The following is a 16,109-nucleotide window of genomic DNA, read 5'->3' as shown; positions in this document are numbered from 1 at the left end:
CTCTAGGGCATATTTCCTTCACCTTCCTCTTCCGGGAAGCCGAACAACTCTAAAGAGAGTTGCAAATGACCAGAGCTAGAGCAAGGACAGTAGCTCCACCGGCAACATCACAAAGGACCCAAGCCAAGGCGCCGAGCAACCCATGAATGCGGCACATGAAGTTGAGGTGCGGTCAGGCGGGAAAAGGCGCGGGCACGAGAGAGGGTTTTGGGGTGGGACCGGAGTATCAAACACGTACGTGGCGGCTGTCCGGTTGTCCGCAAAGCTCCCCGTGACCAAAAGCGTCCGCAGAATGATTAGATACGATGTTGAATGACAAAATGCGTTGGGACAGCTCGTTCCGAACTTTTGCATGCGTTTTAGGTGAGCGTTGGGCGTTGTAAGTGCACTTACGAGCTAATATTCGGCAATATCAGACTTTGCCGCAATTAAGCAACTTTACGAGAGATTGACAAGGCAACTTGGTAGTCAAATTATCAGTAGCCACTTTTCTTGCTAAACATTGGCATGCCAGCATCACTACATTTTCTAAGGACATTTTTAGAGAAAATATTTTAGGAATGCGTGTGGCTAGGTCTTCGTGCACTGAGACTTAACCAAATCTTAGTCAAGTGACCAGGGGCGGAGCCAGGATTTCGACATAGGGGGGGCCAAGCCAAGCTAGTCAAAAAAATCCGATGCAAAAAAAAAACTGTTATAATATACCACTTCAAGTTATAAAATCACCACCAAATATGTAAAAAAAAAATTCTAAAAAAGAAATGTATTAGCTTAAACTTACCTCTAAGATCGCTAATAAAACCACGGTCAAAAAAAAGATCGCTAATAAAATGCAAAAAAGAAAATGAAAATAAATCTTAGCTGCTGATTTTATTTCGATGTAGATTAGCATGCAATGCTGTCATCTCTCATTTTACTTCTAGAACTCAAGTGCTCCGGATATGAGTTTATTCTAATGGTGTTTGACAGCGCTTTTCTGTTCATAATTGCTAAACTGAAAGTTTCAAAATTAGCATCACATGTCAGATAACAGAAAAAAAATCTCATTAATATTTTTGACACGTACAAGATCAAAACTGAGAGAGATTAGTAGTGGTAGACCGTAATACACAGTGCTAACCTTGGGTAGTTCCGTAGTTGCCTAATTCGTTGGCTGGAGATGAGTGCAGCCATATGGATTGCTAGGTCGCCGTTGCGACACCATCGTACGATTTAAATTGATTGCGATAAGGCGGCAACAGGCGACAGAGGGAGAAGGGCGGCTGCGGCCCAAGACATTCATAATCACGGGAAAGGTACCGCACTAGACGCTAGGGCTAGGGCTAGCAAGTTTTTTTTTCTTTCTGAGAAACGCTAGGGCTAGTAGCAGCCGATGGAAACATCCAGTCATGAGTGGGCTTCCTTATGGGCCTTTTTCTTTTTTCTGCAATACAGTTGAGAGATGGGGGGGGGGGGCAAGTACACGTAATCACATTTGTTATGGCTAATTACAAACAACCTGCTCAACGTTTGCTCGATCGATAGGGGGGGCCAGGCCCCTGCTCGCCCCCCTTTGTCTCCGCCACTGCAAGTGACATATCACATAGAAAAGGAAGAAGACAATTTTTAAAAGAGAATTTTGCACGAGTATTCAAGTTCATGTACTAAGACCTTACGGCTATGATATCGACTTAACTTTAAGTCTCGGTCAACTGAGATTTACCGATCTACGTAATCATGAGAAGTGAGACTTAGGCAAAGTTTGTCTCTCGGAAAAGAGAGAGACACGCTCCTAGGGCAAAGGGGTGTGGACGGCACGACGACTGGACGGACGAGTGAAACCCGGGCCCGCGAGGTGCGCCGCGCACCGGCTTCGTTCCCCACCCCCCGTCTTTAAGCCCGAATTTCGAGAACGAAACGGCCACCGCCCGTCGCCCCTCGGTCTCTTCCGTTCCGTTCCCACACTCCGCCACCCCAGCAGCAAAAGCCACTCGCCCTCGCACTCGCACCGCCGCAACACTCCTCCCATTCCCTGACCTCCTCCTCCCCTCCTCCGCCGCCGCCGCCGCCGCCGCACCACAGCTTCCTTCCACTTCCAGCCTACACCCCAAGCCCCAGCCCACCAGCACCCCAGCTGCGCCCACCGCCGCGCGCGCGCAAGCGGCGGCGGCGGCGGCGCACCCATGGATCCGTCCAACGCCAACGCCAATCCGAAGCCCCCGGCCGGCGCCAATGGCGACGTCGTCCTCATCATGCCGCCCGAGCAGCCGCAGCAGCAGCGGGCCACGGCGGCCGACGCGCCCAAAACCCCGCCAAACCCCGAGAAGCCGCCGCCGCCGACGCCGACCTCGGCGGCGGCCCCGCCGCGCCCGCATCTGCCGAACCCCGAGAAGCCGCCGCAGAGCCCCGCGCGGCCGCCCCTGGCCCCCGCCCAGGGCGCGCTGCTCCGCCGCCGCTCCTCGCTCTCCAAGCCCAAATCCCGCTTCGTGGAGCCGCCGACCCCTACCGCCCCCTCCTCCCACCCGTCCCCGGCGCACCCGGCCTCCACCGCCCAGACCCCGCGCCCCGCCTCCACCCCGCAGACCCCGGGCGAGGGCGACGACGACGACGACGTCTTCCGCAAGGGCGGCGCGCCCACCGCCGCCACGGCGGCCAAGTGCCGCCGCAGGGCCTGCATCTCGCTCGAGCTCGCCGTGCTCGTCCTCTTCCTCGCGCTGCTCGTCGTCAGCCTCGTGGCGCGCCCGCTCAAGGGCCACTTCGTGTGGGGGCTGGAGATCTGGAAGTGGTGCGTCATGGTCATCACCGTCTTCTCCGGCCACCTCGTCAGCCACTGGGTCATCGCCTTCGTCGTCTTCCTCATCGAGCGCAACTTCCTGCTCCGCAACAAGGTGCTCTACTTCGTCTTCGGGCTCAAGAACAGCGTGCAGGCCTGCCTCTGGATCGGTCTCGTGCTCATCGCCTGGTCTCAGCTCTTCGACCAGGAGCAGCTGGGCCGCACGGCCAAGACCGCCAGGATCCTCAACTACGTCTCCAGATTCCTCGCCTCCGTGCTCATCGCGTCAGTCATCTGGGTGGTCAAGACATTCATCATGAAGGCCATCGCGTCCACCTTCCACCGGAAGGCCTTCTTTGACCGGATCCAGGAGAGCCTGTTCCACCAGTACGTGCTGCAGACGCTCTCGGGCCCTCCATTGATGGAGCTAGCGGAGAATGTTGGGCGGGAGCCAAGTGGGCGTGTGAGCTTGAGCAGGACGAAGGATGATAAAGGAACGCCCAAGGTGATCGATGCCGTGAAACTGAGGAAGATGAAGCAGGAGAGGATCTCAGCTTGGACGATGAAAGGGCTCATCACGGCAATCCGAAGCTCAAGGCTTTCAACAATATCTCAAAGTATTGAGAGCTTTCATGAGTTTGATGAAACGGAGCAAAAAGATAAGGAGATAAATAGCGAGTGGGAGGCAAAGGCAGCAGCCGATGCCATTTTCAAAAATGTTGCAAGGCAGGGCTACAAGTGAGGATCACGATTGTTGCCTGTTCTTCTCTGAAAACATATTTCCATATGTGCCATTGACCATAGTTCATTTGTGCAGGCACATTGAGGAGCTGGATTTGCTGAGATTTTTCAACAGGGAGGAGGCAGCCTTGGTGCTTCCGATGTTTGAAGGGGCATCAGAGACGGGGAAGATAAAAAGATCTGCTCTGAAAAATTGGGTGGTAATGGAAATTTTAAACTCAGCCACAATTTCCATCTAAAAAATATTTCAGAAGTTATAAGGGGCAATTATCCTATGATGTAGATTGATTCAAGTGTTTCCCGTTTTGTGTTTCAGTTTGACTACAGTTGCAGCAGTCATAATCATGTATAGATTCTTTAGTCTCTAAACAAGTCTTATTTTTTCCCTGGTATAAATCATTTAACTTCTTGAGAAAGGAAAGAATACATACTCCTGCAAAACTGCAAAAGCTGCTGTATATGCCACATTTTGATGCTTCGACGTTGATAAAGTTCTGTATGTATATGAATATTTTTTGTTTCCTTGCTTGATCATTATTTACTGCAGGTAAGTGCATACCTGGACCGCAAGTCACTAGCGCATTCTCTGAATGACACAAAAACCGCAGTCAGCCAACTTCACAGCCTCATCAGAATTCTAGTACTCATTATAATCATCATTATCACTCTGTTGTTGATGGGCATCGCCACGACCAAGATCCTTGTTGTCATCTCATCCCAGCTTCTTGTTGTGGTCTTCATATTTGGAAATGCCTGCAAGACTGTATTTGAGGCCCTCATATTTGTTTTCATCATGCATCCGTTTGATGTTGGGGACCGCTGTGTCATCGATGGAATACAGGTTACTTCTATGCTACCCTTTTTTCAGTTCCCCTTTTCACTGATCTTCTGATGTTGAATTCTGATGCTGACATGTGTCTATATTGATAATAGATGGTTGTCGAAGAAATGAATATATTAACCACTGTTTTCCTGAAGAATGACAATGAGAAGGTATATTATCCAAACTCTGCATTGTCCACAATGCCAATCAGCAACTTCTACCGAAGCCCTGACATGTACGACACCATCGACTTCGCTATTGATGTTAAAACTTCAATGGAGAGCATCGCAGCTTTGAAATCCAGAATTAAAGGGTATTATTCTTAAGCTTATTCTGTGTTTAATTTACCGCGTCTTATTATAGACATAGTTCTCTATCGCCAATCCATATATAACTTATCTGACTTAACTTAATCGAGACATGTATGAACAAACAGGTCTGCATATCATGTGAATAGTGGACGAATCATTCAAACTTGGCTTCATTTTTTATTTCTTCCATGTGATCAATTGTCATGGTTCTCTGGGGTTTCAGGTACTTGGAGAGCAAACCTACACGGTGGCACCCTATCCACACGGTAAACCTGAAGGACATCTTGGACGTGAACAAGATCAACATGGCCCTGTGCGCCCAGCACACGATGAACTTCCAGAATATCCGGGAGAAGAGCATCAGGAGGTCCGAGCTTGTGATGGAGCTGAAGAAGATATTCGAGGAGATGTCCATCAGCTACCAGCTTCTGCCTCAAAAGGTCGAGCTTAGCTATGTCGGCACAAACCCGCTGCCCGTGAATGTTTCTCAAGGCAGGTAGAGCGTGGGGAAGATTAACAACTGATGATCCCACGGTCGATGCCACGGAGATTGACGACTGATGGCTAGTTTAGTTTTGCAGTTTGTACTGGAGCTTTTATCATCCCTGTACATGCTTTGCGTTTTGCGAGTTGCGTTTATCTGTACTGGATCACTGGATAATTGTGTGTCACCGTCAGCAGTGTATGGTTTGAACTGAGAATTTGGACCAAGTATTGTCGCTCATCGTTGGTCGCGATGGGGGAGGTTATGGATGGACTTATTGTTGCATCTCATCTTGTTATAACATTTGAGATCATTCGCCATTTCTGATGCTGAGCTTGAAAGAGCGACTCAACCAGAAGTGCCTTTGTGGCATTGTACAAGGAAGTTTGAGTGATCTGTGTATGGTGCAGAAGTTTCTGACTTTGCACGTCATGCCATTAGTTGGTAGATTTTCATGTAGGGCACAGCTAGAGCACGGCGTGTCATGTGCTCTGTGCGCTCTGTTGTGATCTGCATCTGCGTGTGCTGGTTGCCTTGGCTGAAGTTGTACTCCCTTCGTCATGTGCGCGTTGAGTGTGATCTGCGCCTGCCTGCGCTGAACTTGGTGGATGCTTGTTTCAGTACCTTTGCTTTCTATAAAGAGGGGCCTTAATGGGGTTTTCTCCCACGAGAGAGCGAACACTTGCCCGAGCACGATAGGTTTTCCGTTTCGTTGTCATATAAAGTAGTAATGTGGAAGAAAGTAGGACAAAATTACTGTTCTGACCCTTAAGGCAAACTAAATCCCGATTTGACCTCGTTCCGAATTTTTTTTCGTTTCTGACCTTTTTCGGTGACGCCAAGGTCCCTGGCGTCTGGGTTACGAAGCAGACGCCACGGGTCCCTGGCGTCTGGCCCCTGGCCCGCACTGCCCGCCTGCCCGTTGACCTGCTGACGTGGCAAAGGGGCCAGACGCCAGGGACCCTGGCGTCTGGCCCCGGTAAGTGGATAACCCCACCGGGAGAGTGTGTGGGTCCCACCCCACACACTTTCCCCAATCCAGCCCGAGCTTGAAGAAGAGCTGCTGCCTCCCCACTCTCTCTCACCCCTCAAGCTCCCCCTCAAATCCTCTCCAAAAGGTACATCCCTTAGGTGGATCTTTCCATCACTTTGTTGCTCTTGTTAATCTCTCCCAAATCATCCAATTATTTTTTGTTAAGTCTTGTCCTTTTGGTTGCATTTTATACATGTTGGTGGAACCCTAGTTCATGTTTTCTCCCCCTTATGTTAGTGTGAATGGCTTGGTTAACTTTGATAATATAGTGCTATGCATGGTGTGTAGTAGGAATATATGTTTGTTGAGTAGAAAGATTGGGGGTTAGGGTTAGTTAGTGATTAGGGTTAACTTTGCTTAGTGTGTTAATTAGTGATTAGTGATACTTTTGTGGACATCACCAATAATTTAGTGTTGATATGATTTGGATATAATAAGATGTATTTGGATAAACACCAATTCTCATTGAGGTCTTAAATGCATTCATGTAATTTTTAGATGGAGAGACTTGTTAATGTTCATTACATTGACAAGGAGGCATTCTTGAGTAACAATGCCGACACGGGTGAGGAACCATTGGTTTTTGATAGAAGCCCTAGCTATGAGGATGTTGTTGCAAAAGTGAGACAAGTCTTGAAGTGGATGGACACCAATGTTGATGTTAAGTTAATAGGAAGGTATGATGTTGGAGTTGGAGCCAAATCTCGCTTGAAAAGTATGCCTATCACCTCGGATTTGCATTGGGATGTATACAAGGAAAAAGTATCCCAATCGGAAGACAAGTCACTTGAATTGTTTGCCACCACTGAATCTCCTCGGTTTACCTTTGATTTGAACCGGCATGTCTCTTCCCCAATGGATGACATGAGCGAGAGGACAATGGTGCCACTTGTTGAGCATAGGGTTGTGGTTGATGCCCCCAATGTTTATCCCCCACCATGTCCCCGTGTACCAACTATCAAAGCAAATGAGGTTGAGTTGTATGCCCCCAATGCTTCTAGCCAACCACCAACTAGCCAAGCAAATGAGGTTGAGTTGTATGCCCCCAATGCTTCTAGCCAACCACCAACTAGCCAAGCAAATGAAGTTGAGGTGATTGCTAGTGACGGAGTAATTCAAGAGGATGAAGATGCTTATGATGACGACGAAGAGCAAGAGGAAGGGTTTCATGGCAATGATGTTGGTGACTTGGATGTGTACATAGCGCAAAAGGACATGGATCGTGACTTGCCTTTTAGGCGTCAATATGCGTATGACTCGGATGACGAGGGTCCAGTTGAACAGTTGGACGAGGATGGATTCACAAAGGAGGAGAACCAAATCCACTTTGAGCTGACGGGCTTACAAAAAAGAACTCACTTATTTAAAGATCTCGGCCTTGCCCATAAAGCTGTTGTTGACGGTGGAATGAGAATGACGGCGATTGAGCCAACACCATGCCCGGATCCAGGAGAACCAAGGGTGGAGAATGAGGACGAGAATGCTTATTTGAAGAAAGGATTGAAGTTTCTGAGCTTGCCTATGCTGAAGTTTTGGTTGGCTGACTATGCCATGCGAAACCATAGGCCAATTTATGTTGAGCACTCCGACATGAAATTGCGTTACACCGTGGTGTGTGAGCAAAAGGAATGCACATGGAAGGTTCGTGCAAGAAAGCTTAAAGAAACCGAAGAATGGGTGTTAACAAGTTGTGATACCACTCATAGATGCAAACCGCCATCGAAACGACTTAGAAAGACACACCGTCAACTCACATCTGAGTATCTTGGATACAAATGGATGAAAGACATAGCCTTTGATCCCACTGTGAAAGTGAGGTTTCTCATGCAGACGGTGAAAAACAATTTGGTTATGAAGTCAAGTATGGGAAGGCATGGAAGGCAAAGGCAAATGCTATTAGGATGTTGTACGGTGGTTATGAAGAAGCATACAACCAACTCCCAAGGTTGTTGGCCGCCATTGCACATAGGAACCCGGGTGCTTAGCCCTGTTGTTCATGTGCATGGCTTGTCTCCATGTATTGTGCAAGTTAGTCAAGTGGACCTCACTTTCGATTGGTTGAAGACTAAATTCATGTTGAAGCAAGGGTTGAAGGAAGAGGATTTTGTGTACTACGTCAGCAGGAGGAAGTCAGATGGCCCCGGGGAAAGAAAATTGGTTGACATAACTGATGATGACAAGATTCAAGAAATGCTGGAAGAATGGAAATGGAAAAGGGTTGTTGACTTGCATTGCTACAGGAAACCGAGTTATATGTGATGTTCATGTCGTTTCAACCATCGTGGTCATGAACTACTTATGTCATTCGAGACTATTTGTGTAATTTGAACTATGTTTGTAATTTGCTATGTCATTCGAATTGTATCGTAGACCATCGTGGTCATGAACTAAGTTTGTAATTTGAACTATGTTTGTCATTTGTCAACTATAGTGTTATGAAAAGACTATGCAATGCTTATGTATGTATGTTATTCGAAACTACAAGTGAAAAGACAAAACTACAAGTGAAAAAGCAAGTATTGTCTGCACCAGGACCAGACGCCAAGGACCCTGGCGTCTGGCTCCCCTGCTTTACCCTGTTTCTGGTGTCAGTAGACTGCCAGACGCCAAGGACCCTGGCGTTTGGTCCCCTGACATACATCCAGACGCCAAGGACCCTGGCGTCTGGTCCCCTGACTTACAGCCAGACGCCAAGGATCCTGGCGTCTGGCTCCCTGTGCATATAAATGACTAAATACAGATTTCATCATTCATGTCAAACATTCATATAAACATTCATTTAAATGACTAAATCACAGGAAACAACAATTACCATAAATCACATCATTTCATGTCAAACATTCATAGCAACTTCACGAATCCGGTACAACTTAATTCGAACGGCAACAAGTTCATGGAAAGAAACGACAACAAGTTCATGGAAAGAGACTACACCAGGTTCGTCGAAACAAACTAGAACAAGCTCATTGAAACAAACTACAACAAGCTCACTTCTTCCTTCCTCTCTTCACGATATCTGCAAGTGTATGCTCCTCCTCTTCGCTAGCCTCATGCTCCTCCTCTTCGCTAGCCTCCTCCGCCTCTGCATCAATGTTGGACTTATATCTTTGCATTCCCGCAGGCATAAATTGATGAGGATACTCCGGACTATGGAATTGAGTGTTCCATATCTTCTTTCTACCTTTCTGGCCCGGTGTCTTAGCTATTGCTTTGCCTTTTCTAGAGCGGGCATTGCCTTGTGTCGGTTGTGTAACCTGTGATGGTTGTGGAGCATCAACATCATACTCATGATCCTCTTGATGTGTTGCATCATACTCATGCTCATCATGATGTGTTGGCTCCTCTTGATGTGCTGGCTCCTCTTCATTGACCTCCTCCTCTATGTCCTCTTCGTTCTGGACATAACGCCGTTTATTAGCTCTGGCGGCGCGGCTACCTGGTGCATACACGTCACTGGACTGAGCACCATGGCAAGAAAGCATAGCTGCCATCTTATGGAACCGCTTCTTGAACTTCTGCGACAACACAAAATATGCTATGATATGAGATGCAAATAACTAATCCGCGAAAAAAACTTTTATAATATATTGCGACTAACCTCCATCGTGCTCCTAAGAGTCCTCTCAGATAATGCACCACCAGGTGGATGACTCAGTGCAACATTGGCATCGTTGACGCACAGAAGCAACTCTCTGCCCTGCAATTCATGAACACACCAAACTTATGTATTTGAAAGAAGACAACATGATGCAAGTATGTTAGAATAGGTCAAACAGACTACCATTTCGTCATGCATCGGTGCGTAGTCAACATGAGCCCCTCTGGTGTCTCTCACAGCCGTGTTGAAGGTATGATAACCTTCTGCAGTCTCCGGGTCTTCAGACACCAACTCCGACCACTCCTCGTGAGTCCAACCTGGCTTCAGCTTTAACCGGTAACGATCCGCATACCACACTTGATACTTCTGATATGCTGACTGATTGTGAGGTCTATTCTCTGATTGCACTAACGTGTCTCTTTGATTCCAAATTTCTATCCACGCACGGTGTTTGTTTGCCCAATCCGATATATCCTGATTGTTCCTTCGATCGAACCTACAAATGATGCACGGGACAAAGCATTAGCAAACACTGACTTATTCAATGCTCTACTACATACTCAAGGCATGCTTGCTTACCGATGCAGAGATAGCATTTCCTCCTTGCTCTCCTCAATTGGAATACCTTGTCTTTTTCCAAATTGTCTTGCCACACGGTCTACAAAGTGCCACTCGACTGCGAAGAAGCATATCATTGGGCACCTCGCCCGCCAAAGATGGCTATCACGCGTGCACATCTCATTAAGATCAAAGTCACGATCTTCCACATAAGGCAACCAATGTACCTGCAAAACAAAGAGATACATTGTTAGCTACATACATAAGTTTCATTCTTGACTAAATTTTATCTCATCGAACTTCTCATAACCTGCTCAGCAGTCAAGGTGTCCAGCTCGTTCATATAGCACTTGTATCGCACATGCGAGCTTCCTGTGTACACTGTCACTTGTTCCCAATAGTAAGCAAGCGTAGGGCGCCGATATGGATCATCATCATGCAACCCGTCATGATTACCCCGTGGGTTTGCCATGAGGGGGTTCTTCAAATCGGGCCGTCCAACCGGGATCCGCTCCCACATCCACACGGATAGGCTCCAAACAAACCCAGACAATGAGGATGTACCTCCCTTCCTCCGACACGCCAAGTCAAGCTGCAATCAAACAAACATGTTAGATATGGAGGCGCATGACAAATGCAAAATAATTGGTTGCAAATATCTCTTACCTGACGATACAAGTATGCTAGTGCGGCCGAACCCCAGCTATACTGGGTATCCCAGTTATTAAGTGGCTCCAAGAACATCCAGAGGGCTGAGTTCCCGGTTGCATCTGAGAAGACTACCTTGGTTAGTACATACCAAAGATAGGCCCGCGCGTACTGCTGCACAACCACGTCATTGGCATCCTGAGGGCACGGGTTGGTGTTTCCTCTGACCAGTTTTAGCCAAGAATGCCTCACTTTCGCTGTATCGGCCTTGCCTTCCTGAGGGCCCTCGGGCTGAACGCCAATTAAATCGGCAGTCCGTTCTCGCCAATTACCCACGCTGACACGACCGGTAACAGCTTGTCCATTGATAGGAAGGCCGCTTATCATAGCCATGTCCTGTAGGGTCATCGTCATCTCCCCACATGGAAGGTGGAAGGAGTGAGTCTCCGGCCTCCAACGATCCACAAGTGCGGTCAGCGCCGCGTGGTTCACCGGCGGAGCGCGTCGCTTAAACTGCAACACGAATGGGAGAAGACCCAATCTCCGAATGTAAGGCTCATACCGCGGGTCGTAATCAAAGTCATCAGCGGAATGACCCCTCATGCGCATAGCAACTACAACCTGCAAATAAAGTGATGTTTTAATAATCAATACAAGAACACAAATGAGAAACAACGAAAATTGACCCAGTCTTGCTTCTTACCTGTCCATTTTCAATGGCACGAGCACGATGCTCCTTATCCCACTCATCGATTAATCCGTCATACCAAGGTCCATCACCATCCGCCATCCTACAAAAAAATTTCACAAACATCTATGAATACATGAACAATATCAAACAATTTCCTTCTCCAAGTTTATTCCATATGAAAACACCATTCTTCTCAAACATAACCACATCATTTCTTTCTTCTACATATGCACACATATCATCTAGAGTACCAAATTTCACCATCAAATATATTTCATTATCATCATCCGCCATTCTATTGAACAAATCATGTCACACACAATAAGAAAATTTCATCATCTCTTTTGCATAAATTTTTTTGCCAACAATAGTATGCCAACAATAGGATTATCTACACATACACACATCATCTATCAAACCAAATATAGTATGCCAAAGTCTATTTTACATACACAAATCATATATTCATCACCCCTCTTAATTCAAAAAAAAATCCTATGGACAACATATACACAAAACCGAATTGATTTTACCTACATGTTCAACTACACATCATCTACTGCATACCTAATCATCTATCAACTACACAAAATTTTCTAAAAATAAGAAACCATCTACTCATCTAACATCACCTAGTGTTGAATAATGCATCCAACCAAAGAGGGGAAAACAAAAAAAAATTGGAGGGAATGGGGGAGAATACCTCAAAGAAGCTTGGGGGGGTCCGATCTGTGAGTTTGAGGGGTTGATGGAGTAGATCAAGGGGGTGGTGGTGGGAGGGAGAGAAGGGGCGAAGAACAGAGCCCTCTGTTCGTCGTGCGCCGCCAGGAGAAAGATGGGGATGGGTGGGCTGGCCCGCGCGGTTATCCACTTACCGGGGCCAGACGCCAGGGACCCTGGCGTCTGGCCCCTTTGCCACGTCAGCAGGTCAACGGGCAGGCGGGCAGTGCGGGCCAGGGGCCAGACGCCAGGGACCGTGGCGTCTGCTTCGTAACCCAGACGCCAGGGACCTTGGCGTCACCGAAAAAGGTCAGAAACGAAATTTTTTTTGGAACGAGGTCAAATCGGGATTTAGTTTGCCTTAAGGGTCAGAACAGTAATTTTGTCCAAGAAAGTATCGCGCAGTTGACAACAATGTACTCCCTCCGTTCCTAAATATTTATCTTTTTAGACATTTCAAAAGACTACTACATACGGATGTATGTAGACATATTTTAGAGTGTAGATTCACTCATTTTGCTCCGTATGTACTCCCTCCATTCTAAATTACTCGTCACAGAAATGAATTTATCTAGAACTAAAATACATCTAGATGCATCCATACCTGCGGCAAGTAATTTGGAACGGAGGGAGTAGTCACTTGTTGAAATGCTTAGAAAGACAAGTATTTAGGAACGGAGGGAGTAGTTTCTAGTGCATCTTCTTTAACTCTACATCGTGTGTTTTAGCTGTATTTTTCACGCGCTTCAACTGTATCAAGCGTTTCATGATGCTATTTTCAACAACAATTTTGTAACTATGTTTTTTTTCCGACCACACCGTTTTTTCAACTGTATATTATTACTACTCCTCCTGTGTGGCTGCACCGGGGCAGCCCCCGCCGGCCGGCTCGAGGCCTCCTCCGCTCCAAGCTCCTCCCTCACACCGGCGCTGCTGAGGGTGTTGCCGGGCAAAGCTCGCATGCAATGACGGAGCTTCAAGCTCCTTGTTGGGCGGGCTGGCCTGGCCAAACAGAAGGAAACATCTTATGGGCTGATGTTCCAAGGCCCATAAGTAGAAACTCCAGAAAGCTGGGCGGGCCACGGCCCATTTGGTCTTGCCGTGGCTCCGCCAGTGCCGCGTGGCATGGCAGCGGCAGCGGATCTACTCGGCCATAGATCAGATCGAGACGGCGGTGTTCCGCACCGTTAGTGTTGCGGGGAGGCAACGGCCAGGATATGCGACCCTTGACGGCGGACGGTCAAGGTCAGCGGGTGGTGGTGGCGGTGGACGCGCCTGATCTAGGTCCTGATGGGTTCAGACGGGCAGCCACCCAAACCGTTGTACCGGCTACATCTCAACGTCAGCTTGCGTGTTTCCGGGGTAGTCCCGCAACATGAGTAAGTCGGAGGCTCCGCCCCCAGGTGTGGCGGTGGTGGCCTCCTCCTCCATCGGAGGTGGTCGGCCGGCTGGTTGTGGTAGATCTCTAGATCCCACGGCTAGTCCCGGCGGCAAGTTGAGGAGGCGTGGCTGCCGGTGAAAATGGAGCTCTGACTACGGTCATGGCAAGAGACGGCAGCATCTACGCGCGTTACTTTGTTGAAGGCATCGCCATTGCAGCCATCTTCTATCCACTCGCGCTGTTCCGAGGGAAACCTCAGATCTGGGTATCCCGAATTGGACGATGGCGGCGCTCTCAGTGTCGCTCTCCCTCATAAGGGCATTGTTTTGGAGCAGCTGCTGGATGAAGGACGCAAGGAGTGGAGCGGTGTACATCTACCGCATCGACGACAGTGAGTCTCTGCAGCATTGCGTAGCCGGGTCTCGGTGACGGAGGTGAGGTGATGGACTCGCACAGGGCGGGGGCGCTGTTTGACGTCATGGTGGCGTTGACGGCAGGCCTGGTAAGGTTGATGTGTTAGTACCTGCTCTGAAGATTGATCGGTAGAAGACGATGGTGACGGTCTCTGCAGCGGACGCATGTGGTGCCCGTTAAGAGTGTGCCGGATCGGTGTGTGCCTCAGACCTGGCATTGTGACTTGGTTGGGGCCTCCGACTTTAATGTTAGTCTTTGATGTGAGGTTTGGGTATACGGCTGAGACAATCTGCACTCATTCATCAAGTAAATAAGAGTAGCGATAGATGTTATCAAGATGATGACTTCAAACTTATTGATGTATTATTTTGTAAGGTCTTGATGAATAATTAATAAAACGGCTATATGCGTCGTCTAGATGCAGAGGCCGGGGGTCATCCTCCTTTTTTTTTTAAAAAAATAGCGTATCTACACTGCATTCTTTCAACTACATTTCGAATTTCAACTTTCAACTCACGTCATTTACTGTGGTCTGTGGAGTAGTTACGGAAGTAAAGGTTTATCGCTGATTCGCGTCCAAACACAATCGAGACAAACATAGGCAAGCCAGTTAAGCTGGTCAACAAAGCATGGAAGACGGTACTTCTGCATCAAGCATGCACTAGGGAACACAACTGAAGGGTAGCAACATTATTCAGATCGGCAGCACCAAGCGCGGCCGCGCGCCGGCCGGCCGGCTAGCCGACGACGGGGGTCCTGATGACGAGGCCCTGGGACTCCTTGGCGTCGAAGAAGACGCGCACGCGCTTGGCGTTGAAACCCTTGGGCACCTTGACGCCGTCCGGGAGGACCTCGATGGCCACGTCGGACCTGTCGTGGTTGATCTTCATCACCGCCGGCGTCGCCGGGATGCCCACCACCTCCGGCCACGACGTCCTCGTGGGGTCCGCGCCGGCCATTTCAGCGAAAGGATCGATCGGACGGTCAGTGAAAGGAAGGAGTGCTTGAATCTCGGAGATGGATGTGGTTCTGACCTTCTGATGGATGCTTGCTTATATACGAATGCGGCCCATGCCGCCCCTTGCCGGAGCTCCTCGGATTTGTCGCCCGTTGCTAGCTCAGGAGCTGCTTGTTTGCTTCCGTTGTAGTATAAAATCATAGGAACTAGTAGAATGCCCGTGCGTTGCTACGGGCACAAGAGAAATATAGATGAGTCCAAAAGCATAAGTTGTGGTCATCTTTTATCTTCTCCACGAAAATGTTGTCCCTCAACTTTTCTACATATACAGGTAATATATACTTTTAGATATATACCAAGATTGTTGGAAGACATAAGGTAACATTTCATATCTCGTTCCTTTCCATTTCCTCCATATTCACCATCGCAACAAGACGTGACATCATGTGCATTCTCCCGCAAAAAAAATAAAAAAAATGTTAATTCTCCCTAGCTGCCTCCTATTTTCTGACAAACCTTGGACCTCACCTCCGACCTTGCTATCACATAGTCATCTCTCTTCTCTTTCATTGTTCATATCCTTTCCATCAACGGATGATAGTACATTACATTTAGTTGAAATATATTGCCCATTTCTCTTCATTAGTTCAAACTTTTGAATAAGTTGGCTGAAGCATGAATCAATATGGTATACAAGCCAAGAGGTCTTTTGAATTCAAGACCCCACCAACGCAGTATTAAAATAGAAGATCCTACGTTCTATATCGATCACACATGTAAGCACTAAATAAGCCTAAACGTGATAGTGCATTACATTTAGTTGAAATATATTGTCCATCTCGCTTCATCAGTTCAGATTTTTTGATGAATTGGCTGGAGCATGAATTCAATAAACACCTCACGTTAATATTCTCTCATTGTCACATACATTTGAAAACAGTGACGATTGTCATGTGGGCGATGTTTTTGTCGATAATCTCAAGACCAACTGGCTCAG

The 16,109-nt window shown here is 47.8% G+C and overlaps 2 protein-coding genes across 2 annotated transcripts; one reads left to right on the top strand and one right to left on the bottom strand.

The window, feature by feature from the left end:
• The first annotated feature begins 1,901 nt into the window (after positions 1-1,901).
• LOC123149433 (mechanosensitive ion channel protein 10) lies at positions 1,902-5,431 on the top strand. The gene is made up of 5 exons (XM_044569089.1): positions 1,902-3,490; positions 3,570-3,693; positions 4,041-4,334; positions 4,427-4,629; positions 4,851-5,431. The coding sequence occupies exons 1-5, from the start codon at positions 2,163-2,165 to the stop codon at positions 5,125-5,127; spliced, it is 2,226 nt and encodes a 741-aa protein (XP_044425024.1). The 5' UTR covers positions 1,902-2,162; the 3' UTR covers positions 5,128-5,431.
• Positions 5,432-8,989: 3,558 nt separating this feature from the next.
• Positions 8,990-12,399, bottom strand: LOC123152205 (serine/threonine-protein phosphatase 7 long form homolog). Its single transcript, XM_044571812.1, has 7 exons — positions 11,652-12,399; positions 10,967-11,569; positions 10,611-10,892; positions 10,322-10,527; positions 9,926-10,238; positions 9,743-9,841; positions 8,990-9,659 (listed from the first exon to the last, which is right to left on the bottom strand). Exons 1-7 carry the CDS (start codon positions 11,760-11,762, stop codon positions 9,132-9,134), a joined length of 2,142 nt encoding a protein of 713 aa, XP_044427747.1. The 5' UTR covers positions 11,763-12,399; the 3' UTR covers positions 8,990-9,131.
• Positions 12,400-16,109: the final 3,710 nt, after the last annotated feature.

The sequence above is a fragment of the Triticum aestivum genome, chromosome 7A, assembly GCF_018294505.1.
Source record: "Triticum aestivum cultivar Chinese Spring chromosome 7A, IWGSC CS RefSeq v2.1, whole genome shotgun sequence".
In the NCBI taxonomy this organism is placed as follows: domain Eukaryota; kingdom Viridiplantae; phylum Streptophyta; class Magnoliopsida; order Poales; family Poaceae; genus Triticum; species Triticum aestivum.
This window is presented reverse-complemented; position numbering and strand designations above follow the sequence as displayed.

Coding starts and splice junctions, on each gene's coding strand:
- LOC123149433 (XM_044569089.1), top strand. CDS start 2,163: ATGGATCCGTCCAACGCCAACGCCAATCCGAAGCCCCCGGCCGGCGCC. Junction 3,491..3,569: donor GTTGCAAGGCAGGGCTACAA/GTGAGGATCACG, acceptor TCATTTGTGCAG/GCACATTGAGGAGCTGGATT. Junction 4,335..4,426: donor GTGTCATCGATGGAATACAG/GTTACTTCTATG, acceptor TATTGATAATAG/ATGGTTGTCGAAGAAATGAA.
- LOC123152205 (XM_044571812.1), bottom strand. CDS start 11,762: ATGTTTGTGAAATTTTTTTGTAGGATGGCGGATGGTGATGGACCTTGG. Junction 10,528..10,610: donor ACACCTTGACTGCTGAGCAG/GTTATGAGAAGT, acceptor TTTGTTTTGCAG/GTACATTGGTTGCCTTATGT. Junction 9,660..9,742: donor CTCTTAGGAGCACGATGGAG/GTTAGTCGCAAT, acceptor GTGTTGTCGCAG/AAGTTCAAGAAGCGGTTCCA.